Source organism: Medicago truncatula, chromosome 6 (assembly GCF_003473485.1).
Source record: "Medicago truncatula cultivar Jemalong A17 chromosome 6, MtrunA17r5.0-ANR, whole genome shotgun sequence".
Classification (NCBI taxonomy): domain Eukaryota; kingdom Viridiplantae; phylum Streptophyta; class Magnoliopsida; order Fabales; family Fabaceae; genus Medicago; species Medicago truncatula.
In genome coordinates this window covers 10804707-10820538 of record NC_053047.1, presented here as the reverse complement: position 1 = coordinate 10820538, position 15832 = coordinate 10804707, and the positions used below count along the sequence as shown (strand labels likewise).

Genomic DNA, 15832 nt, shown 5'->3' with positions numbered 1-15832 from the left:
ATATAAAACTTCTTTCCTTTTAGTGGCGTAAAGATAACTGTGTAGCTATCCCTTATTAGTTTCATGATTGGTGCCAAAATCCTGTGTTTGGGTGGTACTTAATTATTTGTTTCCTTTTGTTTGTTCTTCAGTTGTAAACACCAACAAACTATCCCCCCAATACAAGGTGTGCCGGAGAGGATAAACCAAAGTTTATATAATCCATTTTGATTTTTTAAAAATAAAATAAAAAAGTCATACGGTGTCACATGTGACATGGTATATGAAATTGTGTTTTGATAAAATTGTACATTTTTTCTTTCTAGGGAGATAAAATTGTACATATCGGTGCTTTATTAGATCTAATTTAAGGGACCACATATTTCTGTTTTTGGCATTTTGTTGTTATCGTTTAACAACCTAACATAGTGCTATGCATATGCATCATCATCCTATGAATCTCAACACATATTCCGGAACTTCTCTAAATTATACTTTTAATATCTATCATCATTTATTTTCTTTTCTCTTTGTCACAATTTTTACCATAGTAAAAATTCACAACACAAAGATCAAAGAAACAAAGAAACTTTGTTGATTTGATATTAGAGTGTGATCTAATCAAAAAATGGTGAATCCAATAAAAGCAGCAATAGGAGATTTTGTGTTGACTTTTACATGGATGTTTATATCTTCAACACTTGGATTAGTCACAACAGAAATTATGAAAGCTTTTGATCTTCAATTTGTGACATATAATGGTGTTAATTATCCTTTTATTATAATTACAACATTGCTAATATTCATAATTATCTTTACTTTTACTGCCATTGGTAATGCTTTGGGTGGTGCAAGTTTTAACCCTACAGGAAATGCTTCTTTCTATGCTGCTGGTCTTGGTTCTGATACTCTTATCTCTATGGCTATTCGTTTCCCTGCTCAGGTTTTTATTTTATTTCAAAAGGGTCTTTTTATTTTTAGATTTTGGATTATGATTTATGTTAAGGCGAGTTTGGTATCAGATATGCGTTTGCATCTGACACCGACACGACAGTGACACATGTGATTGATTACATACAAACATTCAGCTTCTCAGATTATTACTGGTGTTGATGTGTCAGTGTTGTATCTGGTGTCTATGTGGTGTCAGTTCTTCATAGATCACGACAAATTTCGATGAAATAATGATGACAGAGACACTGATATTGTTGAAACTAAAAAAGTGTAGCTTTTGTCAAAATCACGGTGGCACATCGTGATTTTTCCAAATTCATTGTAAATCCGAACATGCACTTAATGTTATAGCCTTATAGGTATGTTGTCAAACCCAATAGGCTGGCTTAGTGAAATTATGTGAGGTCTGCAAGTGAGAAGAATGTGTATTCTGTTCAGATACTTTTTAGTTATGTGTAACACTGACACTTTTGATTGAAGGAGTGTCTGGCATTCGACACTTTAAAATTATTACTGGTGTCGACATGTCAGTGTCATGTCCGGTGTTTGTGTATATGCTTAAAATCTCTTTAGCAGAGATCCTTATAGAAAAAATATATCACTTGGAGAGATGTCATATCCTTATTGCTCTCTCTCGGTCCCAATCTCGATCTGGATTGCATCTGATAGGAGGATACACGTAGATTTCATGGAAAACATAACCTAAGTTGACCTGAAATTTTGCAGTCATCAAAGCGTTTTCAGAAATTTCTTTAACTATATGACAATTGTAGTTGCAGGGCTTAACTTGTGACTTGTGTTGGTTTTGTTTTGCTTCTTTTATAGAATTTGAGCATCTTATTAGAGAAATTTATATAGATTGAAGTGAATTAACGAGTTATGTTACACAGGCATTAGGTGCAGTGGCTGGTGCTAAGGCAATTAAGGAAGTAATACCGCCAAAATATAGTCACATGATTGGAGGACCTGCTTTGAAGGTTGATTTGCATACTGGAGCTATAGCAGAAGGAGTGTTGACATTTTCAATCACTTTTGCTGTTCTCTTCATCTTGCTCAGAGGTCCTCGTAGTGAGTTCATGAAGACTTTGTTGATGTCCATGTCGACCGTAGCTGTGATTCTCATCGGTTCTGCTTACACCGGACCATCAATGAATCCTATCCTTGTAAGTGATTCATTTTTTCATTCGCCGTTTTTCATGTTATCATTGTTTTCCGTATGTGTTTCAGTGAACTGGTTTTCGTATGCTTACATCATCTTATTATGAGGGTGGCCTAAATTCTCTTTTATTCCTTTTTCAATATATTCTGATGTGTGCCTAAAGTTTGAAACTTTGAAGTTGTTAATCTGTTTAAGCAACCGTTTTAGATGTTAATCATGAGGGTGGCCTAATCTGTTTTGCTTATTTATGATATCTATTTGATTTAAGGTTACAACACTATCTCTCACTTCATAAATAAACCATACTTGCTTGTTGCCGAATAAACTTCACCAAAAAGTCGGAATTTATAGATAAAGTGTTTGATGTCTAAAACAATAGACCAAAGTCCAAACTCGCTAATGTCACAATAAGACCCGAGGATAGGTATCAATGAGAAGTTTGCAATCAGTCTCAAAATTAGCATGTTGAAATCCCATGATGTTCACCCATTTTATGACTCCAAGTAGTACCACTGCCTCGCCCTCTTTTACCTGCATAACCGCATCTGTCCAGGATGCAAAGGCTGCAACAAAATTACCTTCATGATCCCTAAAATTGAGCCTTCTATGAACTCCTACATCAACATTGCATTTCACCCACCCTTTGAGGTGGCTCTTTCCAAAGAACATCATCGGTAACTGCCCTTACTACATTGGCACTATGAGGCTCCTTAGCTTACAACAATTCTGCACACAGCGAGGCAGCTAACATACTCACTTGTGTTGCTACAAGTTTCTCCTGGTTCCACGTCCAATTACTCCGGTTTAACCAAATTACCATTGTTAGCTTACTACTTATGTTATGTCACTCTCTTCATGAGTACATATGTCCATCAGAATCTGTTTAGGAGATCAGACTGCTGTCATTTACAGATAATCCCCAGCAAACCGGCCGCCACTCACACCTGCATACTCACTGGTGACTTGTCACTGCACACGCAAAGAGCACATGGTAATCATCCTCATCTCCATCGTTGCACATAGAACAGTGCAGAGGACCGACTATTCTTTTGATTGGAGTCTCATTCTAGTTGGTAGGCATTCTCTACAAATATGCCAAATCAATTTCCTTACCCTTGATGGTGCTTTAATTTTCCAGATAGAGTTCCACCCTCCCGGAACCACATTGTGTGCAAAGTATGAAGCACGGATACAGACATGGACACAGGACACGACATGAACACTGACACGCCGACACCGCGATTAATTTGAGAAAATCACATAATTCAGTGTTAATTATATGTGTCAGTGCCGTGTCGGTGTCGGACACGACACATGTCCGACACTGGGACACGCCTAATCGGAGGAGTGTCCGTGCTTCATAGGTGCAAACCTTGTATCTGGATTTAACCGTGTACAAGCCACAATAGTCTTCACTTCAAATAAAATGGTCCTCCCACACAGAGGGCACCAGGCATTTGTGGAATGACTAAGTCACGGGTCATGCATAGCCTGCACCTAATTAGAGCCATCGTCAATCTTCCATCTGCCACCTAAAATGAGGGGAAACTTGATCATAGTTTACTATGGCATGATTCATTCAAAGTTTAGTTAGTTCCATTTGTTTTTGTAATTCTTTTTTCTTGTATGATTGCTATATTTGTCCAACATTAATGTGATTGCACTTTCTCAATAGTTTGAGATAGTTTTGATCTCTATGTAGCATCAATACTTCAGAATGAAGACGTATAGTCTGTGTCGGAAACAACATGATACCAACACAGTGATTACATTCAATCACTTCTATTTTCTTAAATTATTATCAATGTTTACACGCTAGTGTTAGTTTCGTGTCTGTATCTGTGTCAGTATGATATGCGTACTGATGTCAAATTTTTATCCACTTCCTCCTCTTTTGTAGACAAGCAAAAACAGTTCCAAACTTTCTTTTCTTTTTCTTTTCATTTACCGCCTATATTGTCTTTAAAACGATGGTATCCAAGATAAACTACTCTAATCTTGTTTTAATTTGGCCATGCTTAGTTTCTCAACAAATAACTTACCTAATAATACAAAACCTCATAACCATTTCATTGAATGTCATTGGTATTATAGTCAATATAGCAATCAACAATTAAGTCTTACCCCATGCATTGTAGCTTACTCCTTTGAGGTTCTTGTGGTTTTAAACTCACTTGGGTTGGCATGGTGGTATTGGCTTGGGACCTAGGAGTGTGCTCCTCCTCAAGGTCTCAGGTTCGATTCCCCCCAGTGTCAACTTGATTGAGCTAATTTAGCTTATTCAAAAAAAAAAAAAAAAGTTCTTGTGGTTTTAACCTTTCTCATGTTAAGAATCCTTAATCCTACTGACAATTTTTTGTTTGTGATCATTACCATTTGTGATAATGTAATCCTACTGACAATTTTTTGTTTGTGATCCTTAAGCCTTTTGGAGTGTACCGTGCATAGGTGTACGAGGAATCATGGTTATCAATATCATACAAAACAGGCGAGACGTATCTCGATTCGGTATTAAATTGAATCCAAAAGATACAAATCTCGTTTGTGTGCGTGTCTATTTTGAACATGAATCTCTTCTTGAATCCCGATTCAATACGATGAATCATCACACTTATAAGTTTGCCATGTCCATATTTTTTATCAGTGATACATCTTAGGATTCATTATAATTTTCGATTCACGATTCAAAAAATAGGTCTTCTGATTCACAATCTGAATATCGATTCGATAAACATGTTATGAATAATTTAATGATTGGTATACTTTTTATTTTTGCAGGCATATGGTTGGGCATACTTAGACGACTGGCACCACACATGGGATCAACTTTATGTTTACTGGATTTGTCCATTCATTGGAGCAATACTTGCTGCTTGGATTTTTCGTGCTGTTTTCCCACCACCACAAGTGGTAAAAAAACAGAAAAAGCGTAAAGAGGCATAGTAAATAATGGTTCCTATACAAACTGTTATTAATAAGTAACTTTTTTTTAGTATAATCACTTTTTGTTGTAAAATCACTTCTTGTTCATTCTCATGTATTTTGTTGCTTTTTAGGACTCTAGTTTTCATCTGATAATATAATTTTGTTATCAGGTCCATTTCATGTAATAGAAAGATTCAATAATTTTGGAACAATGTAATTCAGATTTCTTTTCCATCAATGAAAACATTTTGTTAAATAGTTTTGGTTCAGTGATAGTTTTTGCTATTTCTTCATTGTGTGTTGAATTTGCAACTTATATAGTCTTTCTAATTTTTTTTTCAATTTTTAGTCCCAAAATTTTTCTATCTTCACTTTTGGTCTCTTTTTAAGAAAACTCATGTAAAATTCAAATTTTTGAATAAAATTTTATAATATTATAAGAATCTCTTAAAAAAATTAACAATTCATAAATTAAATATGAATTTTATATTTTTGGCAGATCCTTCAAAAATTATTTATTTGAAAGAGAGTTTTACGATATTCTACACAAATTCATTAAAAAATACAAATGACACACATGAATTGATTTAAAATTAAGAACTAAAAGTAGAAAGAAAATTTTAAATAGACTAAAATAAAAAGTTATTATTTTACAGAGATTTTTTTTTAAGGAATATATTTATCGAGATAAAAAAATACATTTTTTATTTTTGGATCATGTAAACCAATGCCCAAACATTGGTTAAGGAAGACAAAAAAAAATTTAATTTTAAAAGATAATTTTTTAAACTTTGAGTTGATTACACAAATTTTAATATCATATTACTCTATTTACTTCCTTAATCCCGTATCCATCGGTTAACATTTCCTTTTTTAAATATGTGACACAATAACTTACTAATTCGACAATAAGACTCAAAGTGTATCAATTTTCACTTCCCATTGTCGTTTTTTCGAACCAATAAAACGTCGTCGTTTTCCTTCATTTCACTTTAACACAATTAAAACCACTCACTTCAACTACCTAACAAAACAGTTAAATCCACACAGAACAGTTAAATCCACCACCACCGGAAACTTCGTTACCGGTCGCCACCGCCAATATGGACCTCGAAACAACCAAAATGCTAAAAAACTCCGGCCATCCACCGTCGCCGGAGTCATCATCTTCCTTCTCCGACAAGTTCTACCAAATCCGCGGCGCATTTCTAATGCTGGCACTTCCTCTACTCCTCGTCACACTCATACTCTATATCATGCCTTCCACTTCTTCGAACGAGTCCATCGAAGATTATGCTCTCACGCATCGGAAGATTTCTCCTGATCGGAAAATTTCTGATTCGTTTGCTGTTGTTTTTGATGCTGGAAGTTCTGGTAGTCGTGTTCATGTTTTTCGGTTTGATCGGAATCTTGAGCTTGTGAAAATTGGGAATGATCTCGAGGTTTTCTTGCAGGTTAGTTAGTTAGTTATAACCGTTCATTTTCGTTTTTCAATGCATCACAAGTTATGAAGCATTAACACATACACCGAACACGACACCAAGACACTGACACTTTGACGGTGATAGTAATTTGAGAACAATACATAATTCACAATGACATTGACACGACACAGACACTGAATATTGATAGGTGTGACACAGAACACGCCTTCGACCACAAGTGGCTGATACTACAAAGATCATAAGCTATGAAACACTGACACAGACACGACAGTGACACTGAGACGTTAACACCCGGAGTAATTTGAGAAAATGACATAATTAAATATGAGTGTGTTATTTGAACAACCATTTGAGTGACAACCACTAATTTACAAAGGAAAGTAGATAGTGACACGGAAACCAAAGTAATAGAGAGAGAAAGTAAAAAAATAATGTGAGTATGAGAGATAAAGTTGTCACATAAGTCGTCACAAAATGGTTGTCAAAATATCATTTCTCATTAAATATAACTACATGTGTTGGTGTCATGCATCATAAACTATGAAGTGTTGACACAGGCTCTAGACACAACAGTGACACAGACACTAGACATGATAATGACAGTGACGCGTTGACATGTGTAGTAATTTGAGAAAATGACATAATTGAATGTAATCAGATGTGTCGGTGTTCGACACAAACAAGTGTCTTTGATAAGAAGTGCCAGTGCTATAGAGATCATAAGTATTAGCAATGAACTCTGTTAATTTTGATGTAATTCGATGATTTAGATTTACGTAGAAATACTCTATAGAGATGATTTTTATAGTATAAACTTTCAATTCAATGATAATTTTTTTTCTTATATTTTGACGAATTCAACAGTAAATTTTGTAAAATATGCATCTGATAATAAGCTACTAACATCTCCAATGCAAGGAGATTAAGATGTGTCTGTACAGCCTAGCTCAACCGTCGATGTGAGATTGTTAGGCTGAACATTTTCCGTGGTTACCTGGGTTTGAACCTGAGATATCTGCTTCGTGTGTGTGAGTTTTAAGGTGGTATTTGACACTCCGTCTACAGGAAGAAAAAAACAAACAATGTTTGATGTATTTAAGTTGATGGGTCGAAGTTATCTCATATTTTTACTGCAACACGTAAATTATAATTGTGTTGTTAATTGACTTTAAGGGGGGTCTCTTGATTCATCACATCTTGGCCTAAGAAGTTACCCAGTATAAGAACTCTATTGATAGATGATTGTCATGTCACTCGACTCCAATGTTGGAGAAAAGTCAAACTTTGTTTTAACTTTTCTTAATATTAGTAATATCAGCTATATTTAGAAATTTGAACAAATAGCTCTTGTTCCACGATACACTATTTAGTACAAAGTGATGTTAAATAATATAACTTTTCTTAAATAATGGCGCAATAGCATTGTAGCGTAGCAGAATTTAAACAAATCGCTATTCTGTGATCTATGATTGACAACATTGCTTTAAGTTTTTGAACCTTACATTGAAGATATGCCCTAAGTGGTGTAACACTATCTAAGCAATGTAATTTGATCCTTCCTTTCATGCATTTCAATGTTTTTGTGTTCTGTAAACATACATGCTTTTGAGTTTTGAGTACCTTCCATTAATCAAACATAACATTCTTTAATTAATAATATATTCATCCTTAATCAGCTAAACCACTTACACTTGACTACATTGCTTGCAAGAAACTCTTGGATAAGTAAATTTTTATATATTTAATTAATGAAAATGTGATATATGTGTTAAAGATTTGAAGGATTCAATTCTAAATCAAAAATATATTTTTGTGAACCAAATTTTTTATTTTATTTTTCAAATGTAAAACATGATTCTATTTACTGGTGTTAACAATTTTTATGGTGTTACAGATAAAACCTGGTTTGAGTGCTTATGCACGGGATCCACAACAGGCAGCGAAATCTCTGGTTTCTCTTTTGGATAAAGCGGAAAGTGTTGTTCCTATGGAGTTTCGCTCCATGACACCCGTTAGAGTTGGGGTGCGTATAATTTTTATTTATAAATTTTGTACTCATCTGAACTATATGTATCCTAATGATGCTAATGCAGGCAACTGCGGGATTGAGGGCTTTGGAAGGGGATGCTTCTGATAGGATCTTACAAGCGGTAAATATCACCTAGCGCATTTTGTCTCATGTTGAATGCTTTTAGCAAATAGCAGCTATATACTCAACATTTTAATGTTACTTCTATGATTTATTAATTCATATAAGGTCCGAGAGTTACTTAAGCAAAGAAGTACTCTAAAATCTGAGCCTAATGCGGTTGCTGTGCTAGATGGAACCCAAGAAGGTGCTTTTCAATGGGTACGTTTTCATGAACTTATACTGATTGGCTTTAACTTTTGAATGCATTTAGAAATTAGACTAGATGAGTATTGACAATCTTTTAGTGACATCGATCAGATAACTTCAAATTCCAAATGGTTTTGATAGAAAGAATTGGCAGAATGTCCTCTTACACAAAGTCTTGTGTCAGTTTAGGAATGATAATGTATGTCTTTGAGAGTAGTTAGCTAGAAATACTATTATATTTGCCCTTCCCCCATAATGGCTTTAGGATTTGTCTATTTTGCACCTTTATTAAGTCCTGCCATACAAAACGAACAATTCGAGTCTGCTGATGCACTGCTCTTTACACAAAGTCTTGTCTATGACTCTGATGCTTCATTTATATTCTGAATAGTGAATGATCTTTACAAACTAGTTCAAGTAAGGAATTTTGACAATGTTGGATTATTGAATATCAGATGTGCTCATACTCGTTTCTTAGTGGATTGTGTTTTCTGCACGCTCTTTATAACCCACTACAGTAGTTACCTTATTAGTTTTCAATTTTCTGCTTTAGTCATTTAAGTATTCTTAGGATTTGAAACTCAGTATCTAATTTTTTTTATTAAATCAATTGCTGCCAGGATTTTAATGTTTACTTTTCAAATTGGTGGATACTCAAAGAATATATCTAACTATCATGTTTGAAACTTCTCGATTATATTTTAAATTATTGCTTTAATCCTTCATGAAGATTGGTTCTTGCATCCTTTTTTTTTTAATATGATGCATGCTCTTCGAATACCTATTTGAAAATGCTTTTTGGTGTTATTTGGTACATGGAATTGAGCCGTGGATTTAAATTGGACATTCTAATTTCAATTATCTTGTACATGAGAATTTCTTAGTCTAATTACATGTTTGGACCTTAAGAATTGCAATTCCCAGTATACAATTCAGAGTCCAGCTATTATTGTCGCCATTCACCATTATCATCTCACCGCCACAACAATTACCAATGGTGACTTGGCGTCTTTTGAGCACCACGATGTCATTTGAGCACCATAGCCACTAGTATCCTCCATTAAAATTCTTATTCAATTTAGTATTCTAGCGTGATTCTTTATTTGTCCCACCTCCCAACAACCAAGGATTGTCCTATTTGTTGGAGTTGGCTACATGGTTTAAGCGGCGATAAAATACCATATTATTCAGTTCAAAGATAGACCATTTACTTTTACTGTTCTCTTGGAACTATAATTTCCTCTGGTCTCTCTCTACCTCTAATTATTAACTTTCCTCCAAAAGTAGTGATTGAAAATTTCATAGGGACTAAAAGTTGAAGGAAAATTGTAGAGGGACTAAAACGAAAAGTTGGTATATTTATAGGGACCAAAAACATATTTTACCCTTGGAATTTTGGAGGGAAGTCACATTGGAAAGTTCGTCAAGTATGATGAATACAACAATGTTGGTCCTTGGAGAAGTTTATGAGTGAGGGTTCTGATGAATGTTCATGAACCTTAGAAGAAAAGCTGGAGTTGTGAAAGAAGTGAAGGTGGCATGATGACTGTCCATTTCAAGTACGAGAAGGTTGGAAATTTCTGTTGTGTGTGTGGTGTTTTGGGTCACACTGAAGCTTTCTGTCCTAAGAAAATTGAGCCAGGCTACATGGAGGGAAAGAAGGGATGGGCTCACTATCTGAGGACGGATCTTGGAGGGACTAATTCCTCTTAGTCCCTCCACGTAGCCTGGCTCAACTTTCTTAGGATAGAAAGCTTTAGTGTGGCCCAGAACAACACACACAAAACAGAAATTTTCAACCTTCTCATACTTGAAATAGACGGTCATTGTGCCACTTTCACTCCTTTTGAAACTTCAGCTTTTCTTCAAAGGTTCATGACATTCATCAGAACCCTCACTCTCATAAACTTACTCCAAGCACAATTATTGTTATATTCATCATATTTGACGAACTTTCTAATGTGACTGCTTTCCAAAATTCCAATGTGCTCCATCATGAATCCAAAGGAAAGTTGATGGATTTGAGTCCATATCTCCAAAACATTTAGAGGCACTATCTTAGGTTCCTCCCTGAAAGCCACCTTTCTCAAAATCAGCATGAAGTTGTCAATCAGCCAAGGACCGCTCTGAGAAACTCTTTCCATGTCCCAAAGATGAAAAAATTGGAATATAAAACGATTGTCCTCTGTCTCTGTTATTGCAACACCTTGGCCTGGTTGCAAAGCTGAACCTGATCGGCTTATTGGTAAGAAGCTTACCAACAAGACAAAGTTCGCTGAGATCTTTCTCAGACCGCGTTGCAGGGTCAACATTACATCACCCCTTTGACTACCAGCAAAATAGATTGAGAGAGCTCCCAAGAATCAGGGGTAGTAAACAGCAGGAGGCAGTGACTTTGAACATATTGATTTCGAGATTTGATTTTTAACAACAAAAATCACCCGAGAGGACAGAGGGACAGAGATTTTTATCTGGAGATATTCACTAAATTGAAACTTTCTTCATTCTCTCAACGAGCCTCAGACTGCACGAGCCCATTCATCATAATTTTCACCCTTCAGTCGTACCTGTGCTATGATGTTTCCTGGGTTATCACTAGAATACAGATCATAAGGAGAGATCTGTTTCATTGACACTTTCATTCTTAATGTTTTTATCATCTATCTTGCTGCCTTCATCCTTTTCGTCTTCCATAGTGGTTATCAAAAGGCTTTCAGAACCTTGCTCTTGATACCATAAGGAAATAGGATGAGGCAGAATTGCTTGCTTTTTTTTGGTAGATAGACGAAATGGCAAAGCCATTATAAACTCACACACACAAGTGGAGGTACCGGGGTTCGATCCCCGGTCATGGCATCTGGCCTAACAATTTTGGCATTTTTGCCAGTTGAGCTAGGACTTGTGGATAATTGCTTGCTTCTATTGATGCACAAAGGTATGATTATATACACAATTTACGGCTAGTTCTACATCAGGCTAATCACAAAAGATCTCAACAAATCATCTCAAGATGGAAAGTTGTCTTAAAGGAATTGAAAGCAAATATTCACTCCTTAAAGGCAGTAAATAAAATATCAACATAATCTGATCTAATTACTTATTTCCTAATTTTCCAATGTACTAATAGAGAGGTAATCAAATAACAACCAAATATTGTAGAAGACAGCAATATTTTTTTCATGGTAAAAAGCATAAATTGCAAGATAGTGGAACAATAGAATTCAGGATTCCACTTTCCAGTTTTAAGAATCATCTAGACCAAGAAGAGGGGGCCATTAAGCATGGAAAATTAGCAATGTTTGTCAACCAAGCTCAATTTTTAACTTAACAATCGAAGCCCAAGTACCTTATAGAAAGGAGAAAGCATGGAGCACAATCTGTCTTAGAACACACAGACAAAGCTCCACATTTCAAGGAAAACTACTTGTTGGGAATACTCTGGAGATGGCAAGAGAAGATGAATGTGCAAGCAGGAATTGGGAGACAAACCAAAGTTGCAGAACTGGCTTGCTTTTCTAGAAAATTGGAGGGGGCGGATTACATATGTTTTATCTTCATTCTCCCAATAGGGAGATCCCAGGGGTAGATGATTTTGTTTTCAATTACATGGAAAGTGATTTAGGTTTACAACTTTGAGGCAAGGTTAAATTTTTAGGGGAAGTGGTATTGTTAGGACAAAGAATAAAGGGTAGTTAGGATTAAATAGGGTAGTTGATTAGTTAAAAGAAATACATCTAGTGAATATAGTGGCTCTTCTATTATAAAAAGGGGAAACCCTTGGAAGAGCATCTTCTTATAGGTTAGGAGACAAATGTGTTCTCTATATCTGTATTGGAAGTAAAGAAAATGGTACTCTGGAAAGCTTGAGATCTGACCTGTTATTTCAAGTTGTTAACATACACTAACAATGTTCATATACCATCCTAGTAACTAAAGCCATACATTGCATGGAAACATTTTTAGAGCATTAAGTTTGTCATACGATTGCCTTCTGTTTTATTTTAGGTGACTATTAACTATCTATTGGGAAAGTTGGGAAGAGATTATTCAGACACTGTTGGGGTGGTTGATCTTGGAGGTGGATCTGTTCAAATGGCATACGCCATCTCAGAGACAAGTGCTGCCGAGGCTCCAAAAGTACCAGATGGAGGAGAACCCTATGTCAAGGAGATGTTCCTAAGGGGAAGGAAATATTACCTCTATGTTCACAGGTTTTTCTTCTTAAGCTGTTGACATGGCTATTTGAGATGTTATGTTTTTCAGGATATGGGATCAAGTTACTGTTGTAATGTTTACCGTGATTTTCAGAGTGATAAATGCTCTGCAATTAAATTCAGGGCTGGCCTAAGGGTAAGGTGACCCAAGCCCTCGCTCTAGGCCTCTGAATTTGGACTTAGAATAAAGGCCTCATAATAGACAAAATTATGTATATATATTTACAAATGAATAAAGGCCACACAACAAATGAATTATACAATTTTGTCATGAAGCAAAGATGGTAGATGCGATGCTTTATGATGCTTACAACATGGGTTTAACACTTCCCCACACATCTTTACAATGCGCACTATTTTTATTACAGTGCTGCACTTATAGAACTTCCACTTATATAATGCAATAATTTATTTTTCTTTTTAATTGTAATGTTTTTTTTTTTTTATAAAACCTACGAATTTATATTAATTACTCATTTAAAAAGCCTCATATTATAGTCTGCTTTAGGCCTCAAAATGTGTTGGGCCGGCACTGATTAAATTCCATCTTCCATGACCACTAATTTTTAATATTTTGATTTCAGTTACTTGCGCTTTGGTTTACTAGCAGCTCGTGCAGAGATTTTAAAGGCTTCAGATGATTTTGGAAACCCTTGCATCTTAGCTGGCTATGATGGTCAATATAGCTTTTGCTTTCTGTATACCAGGTTCTGAGTTGATGCCAAAAACAAATGGTATTTTTATTAAACATATATTTTTTTTCTTTAGGATCTTACAAGTATGGAGGAAAGTCATTTAATGCGTCGTCCTCCCCTTCTGGCTCAAGCTTGAATGAATGCAAAAGCATAGCTCTTAATGCTCTCACGGTTAATGAATCAACTTGTGCACATATGAAGTGTACTTTTGGTGGGATATGGAATGGTGGTGGCGGCGATGGACAGAAGAATCTTTTTGTCGCCTCATTTTTCTTTGATCGGGCTGCTCAGGTATTTTATTACTAAAGTCAATCTTTAGGCCAAATAATTATATTAATCCCTTGATTTAATGCAACAGCATTGCCGTGCTAATGATCATACTATTTATTCCTAGGCTGGTTTTGCGAATCCAAAGTCACCCGTCGCAAAAGTTCGTCCTGTCGATTTTAAGAATGCAGCAAAGCAAGCTTGTCAAACAAAACTCGAGGACGCCAAATCCACTTATCCACTTGTTGACGATGGGAACCTTCCATATTTATGCATGGATCTTGTATACCAATATACATTGCTTGTGGATGGATTCGGTATGTTTTGCTCTGGTTTTGGAACAGTTGTGCATGACGATGATGCTTTTTTTTTTCTTTGCAAAATCTATGAAATTATCTTCCTACACTGATTTCTTTCCTTTTGTTGGCAGGCCTAGATCCATTGCAGGATATTACATTAGTGAAGCAAGTTAAATATCACGATTCTCTTGTTGAAGCTGCATGGCCCCTAGGCAGCGCCATAGAAGCTGTATCATCTATACGATGACACAAGTATAAGAATCAATGCCTTAAAATTTTGGAACATGAGTTTTATCAAGACTTCAAGAGTTCCTTGAAGGAGAAATTACTGTCATTCATGACGATCAGAAATCGCAATCAGGTAAAAATTCGACTGTAAATGAGCCTACACTAAAAAGAATAAACTATAGAAGATGGCTTCATTATTTTCCATTTGTAATTATTTTGCAGCTTTGGAAGAGTAATTTATATTCATTGTGTTCCTCTATTTTTTGTAGTCTTCAGAGATGAATGTATCAATGTAACATCCCTGGAAACTTTCATTCTATTGAAAGAAAGAAGAAAAAAAATTATTTATTGATTAGCTAAGCTGAATGTGTGTTTTCTTAACTTGATATCATGGTCTGATACCTCTAGTCAGTTAGGTTTTACATCCTAATTGACTAAAGTCACATCTTAATAATTAATACAAAAATTAATTGCTGTAGTTTTTGACTGTAAACAATATATTACTAAACATTGATAGACTAAAATATTTTGACTGTTTTTTTCATTTAAAATTGCTCTAGTTTTTTTATTTCTGATCCCACTTGCTTGTTTTGATTTTATTGAATCTCAGTCTTTTCAAGTTTTTCAACTCCTTAATTGCTCTTAATTGCTAATGTATCTATCACTTTCTAATTGCACCTTGCTTCTTTTGAATACAAAATCACTAATGACACCTTTTTCTAACATAATGTATGTATTTTCTTTAGTCTATGCTTGCATTTACTAGCTAATTCATGAATGCATGCTACTATATTGTTAAGAATTTGTCCACGTTAATTAATAATTAAATCAAATTATTTGAATTTTGTGTCAAAAGCTACTTTACCTACCTTCTCTTATGTTTTTCTTTTCAAAACTAAAAAAATAGGAAAACTAGTCTTTGTATATAATATATTACGTACTTAATTGGATCTTAGCAATAAATATAGGATTAGACTTCCGTATGACCTATTGATATACCTAACTATGCTTCAAATTAACCTTCAAAGATATTGATAATTATGATAAGCTTTATATAATAATTTTATACTCATTAACTGACTTGAAAACTGATTGTTTTATAAATAAAAGTAACTATCATGAGTTACATATAAATATATCTTCCTCTATCTCTCTTTTCTTAAATCTATATATATATTATCAACATGATTAGTGATTTTGGTCCTAGACTTTTTCTTCATGATTTAATACTAAATAGTATTATTTCCACTCACGTCTCATGCACGCACGGATAGATATGAATGATGCACTAAATCTATAAGGTGGCATATCATGACTTTTAGATACATT

At 34.9% G+C, this 15832-nt stretch overlaps 2 protein-coding genes across 2 annotated transcripts; both read left to right on the top strand.

Annotated features, from left to right (window-relative positions):
• Positions 1-607: 607 nt before the first annotated feature.
• On the top strand, positions 608-5261 carry LOC25495873 (aquaporin SIP1-1). Its single transcript, XM_013596130.3, has 3 exons — positions 608-922; positions 1824-2096; positions 4871-5261. Exons 1-3 carry the CDS (start codon positions 608-610, stop codon positions 5033-5035), a joined length of 753 nt encoding a protein of 250 aa, XP_013451584.1. The 3' UTR covers positions 5036-5261.
• Positions 5262-5989: 728 nt separating this feature from the next.
• Positions 5990-14884, top strand: LOC25495872 (apyrase 2). Its single transcript, XM_013596129.3, has 9 exons — positions 5990-6471; positions 8357-8485; positions 8556-8612; positions 8720-8812; positions 12806-13011; positions 13599-13690; positions 13783-14000; positions 14104-14293; positions 14407-14884. Exons 1-9 carry the CDS (start codon positions 6121-6123, stop codon positions 14520-14522), a joined length of 1452 nt encoding a protein of 483 aa, XP_013451583.1. The 5' UTR covers positions 5990-6120; the 3' UTR covers positions 14523-14884.
• Positions 14885-15832: the final 948 nt, after the last annotated feature.

Excerpts from the sequence above, each read along its gene's own strand:
- LOC25495873 (XM_013596130.3), top strand. The coding sequence starts at position 608 with ATGGTGAATCCAATAAAAGCAGCAATAGGAGATTTTGTGTTGACTTTT. Across the intron at positions 923-1,823 it reads CTATTCGTTTCCCTGCTCAG|GCATTAGGTGCAGTGGCTGG; the intron begins GTTTTTATTTTA and ends TATGTTACACAG. Across the intron at positions 2,097-4,870 it reads CATCAATGAATCCTATCCTT|GCATATGGTTGGGCATACTT; the intron begins GTAAGTGATTCA and ends TTATTTTTGCAG.
- LOC25495872 (XM_013596129.3), top strand. The coding sequence starts at position 6,121 with ATGGACCTCGAAACAACCAAAATGCTAAAAAACTCCGGCCATCCACCG. Across the intron at positions 6,472-8,356 it reads ATCTCGAGGTTTTCTTGCAG|ATAAAACCTGGTTTGAGTGC; the intron begins GTTAGTTAGTTA and ends ATGGTGTTACAG. Across the intron at positions 8,613-8,719 it reads CTGATAGGATCTTACAAGCG|GTCCGAGAGTTACTTAAGCA; the intron begins GTAAATATCACC and ends AATTCATATAAG.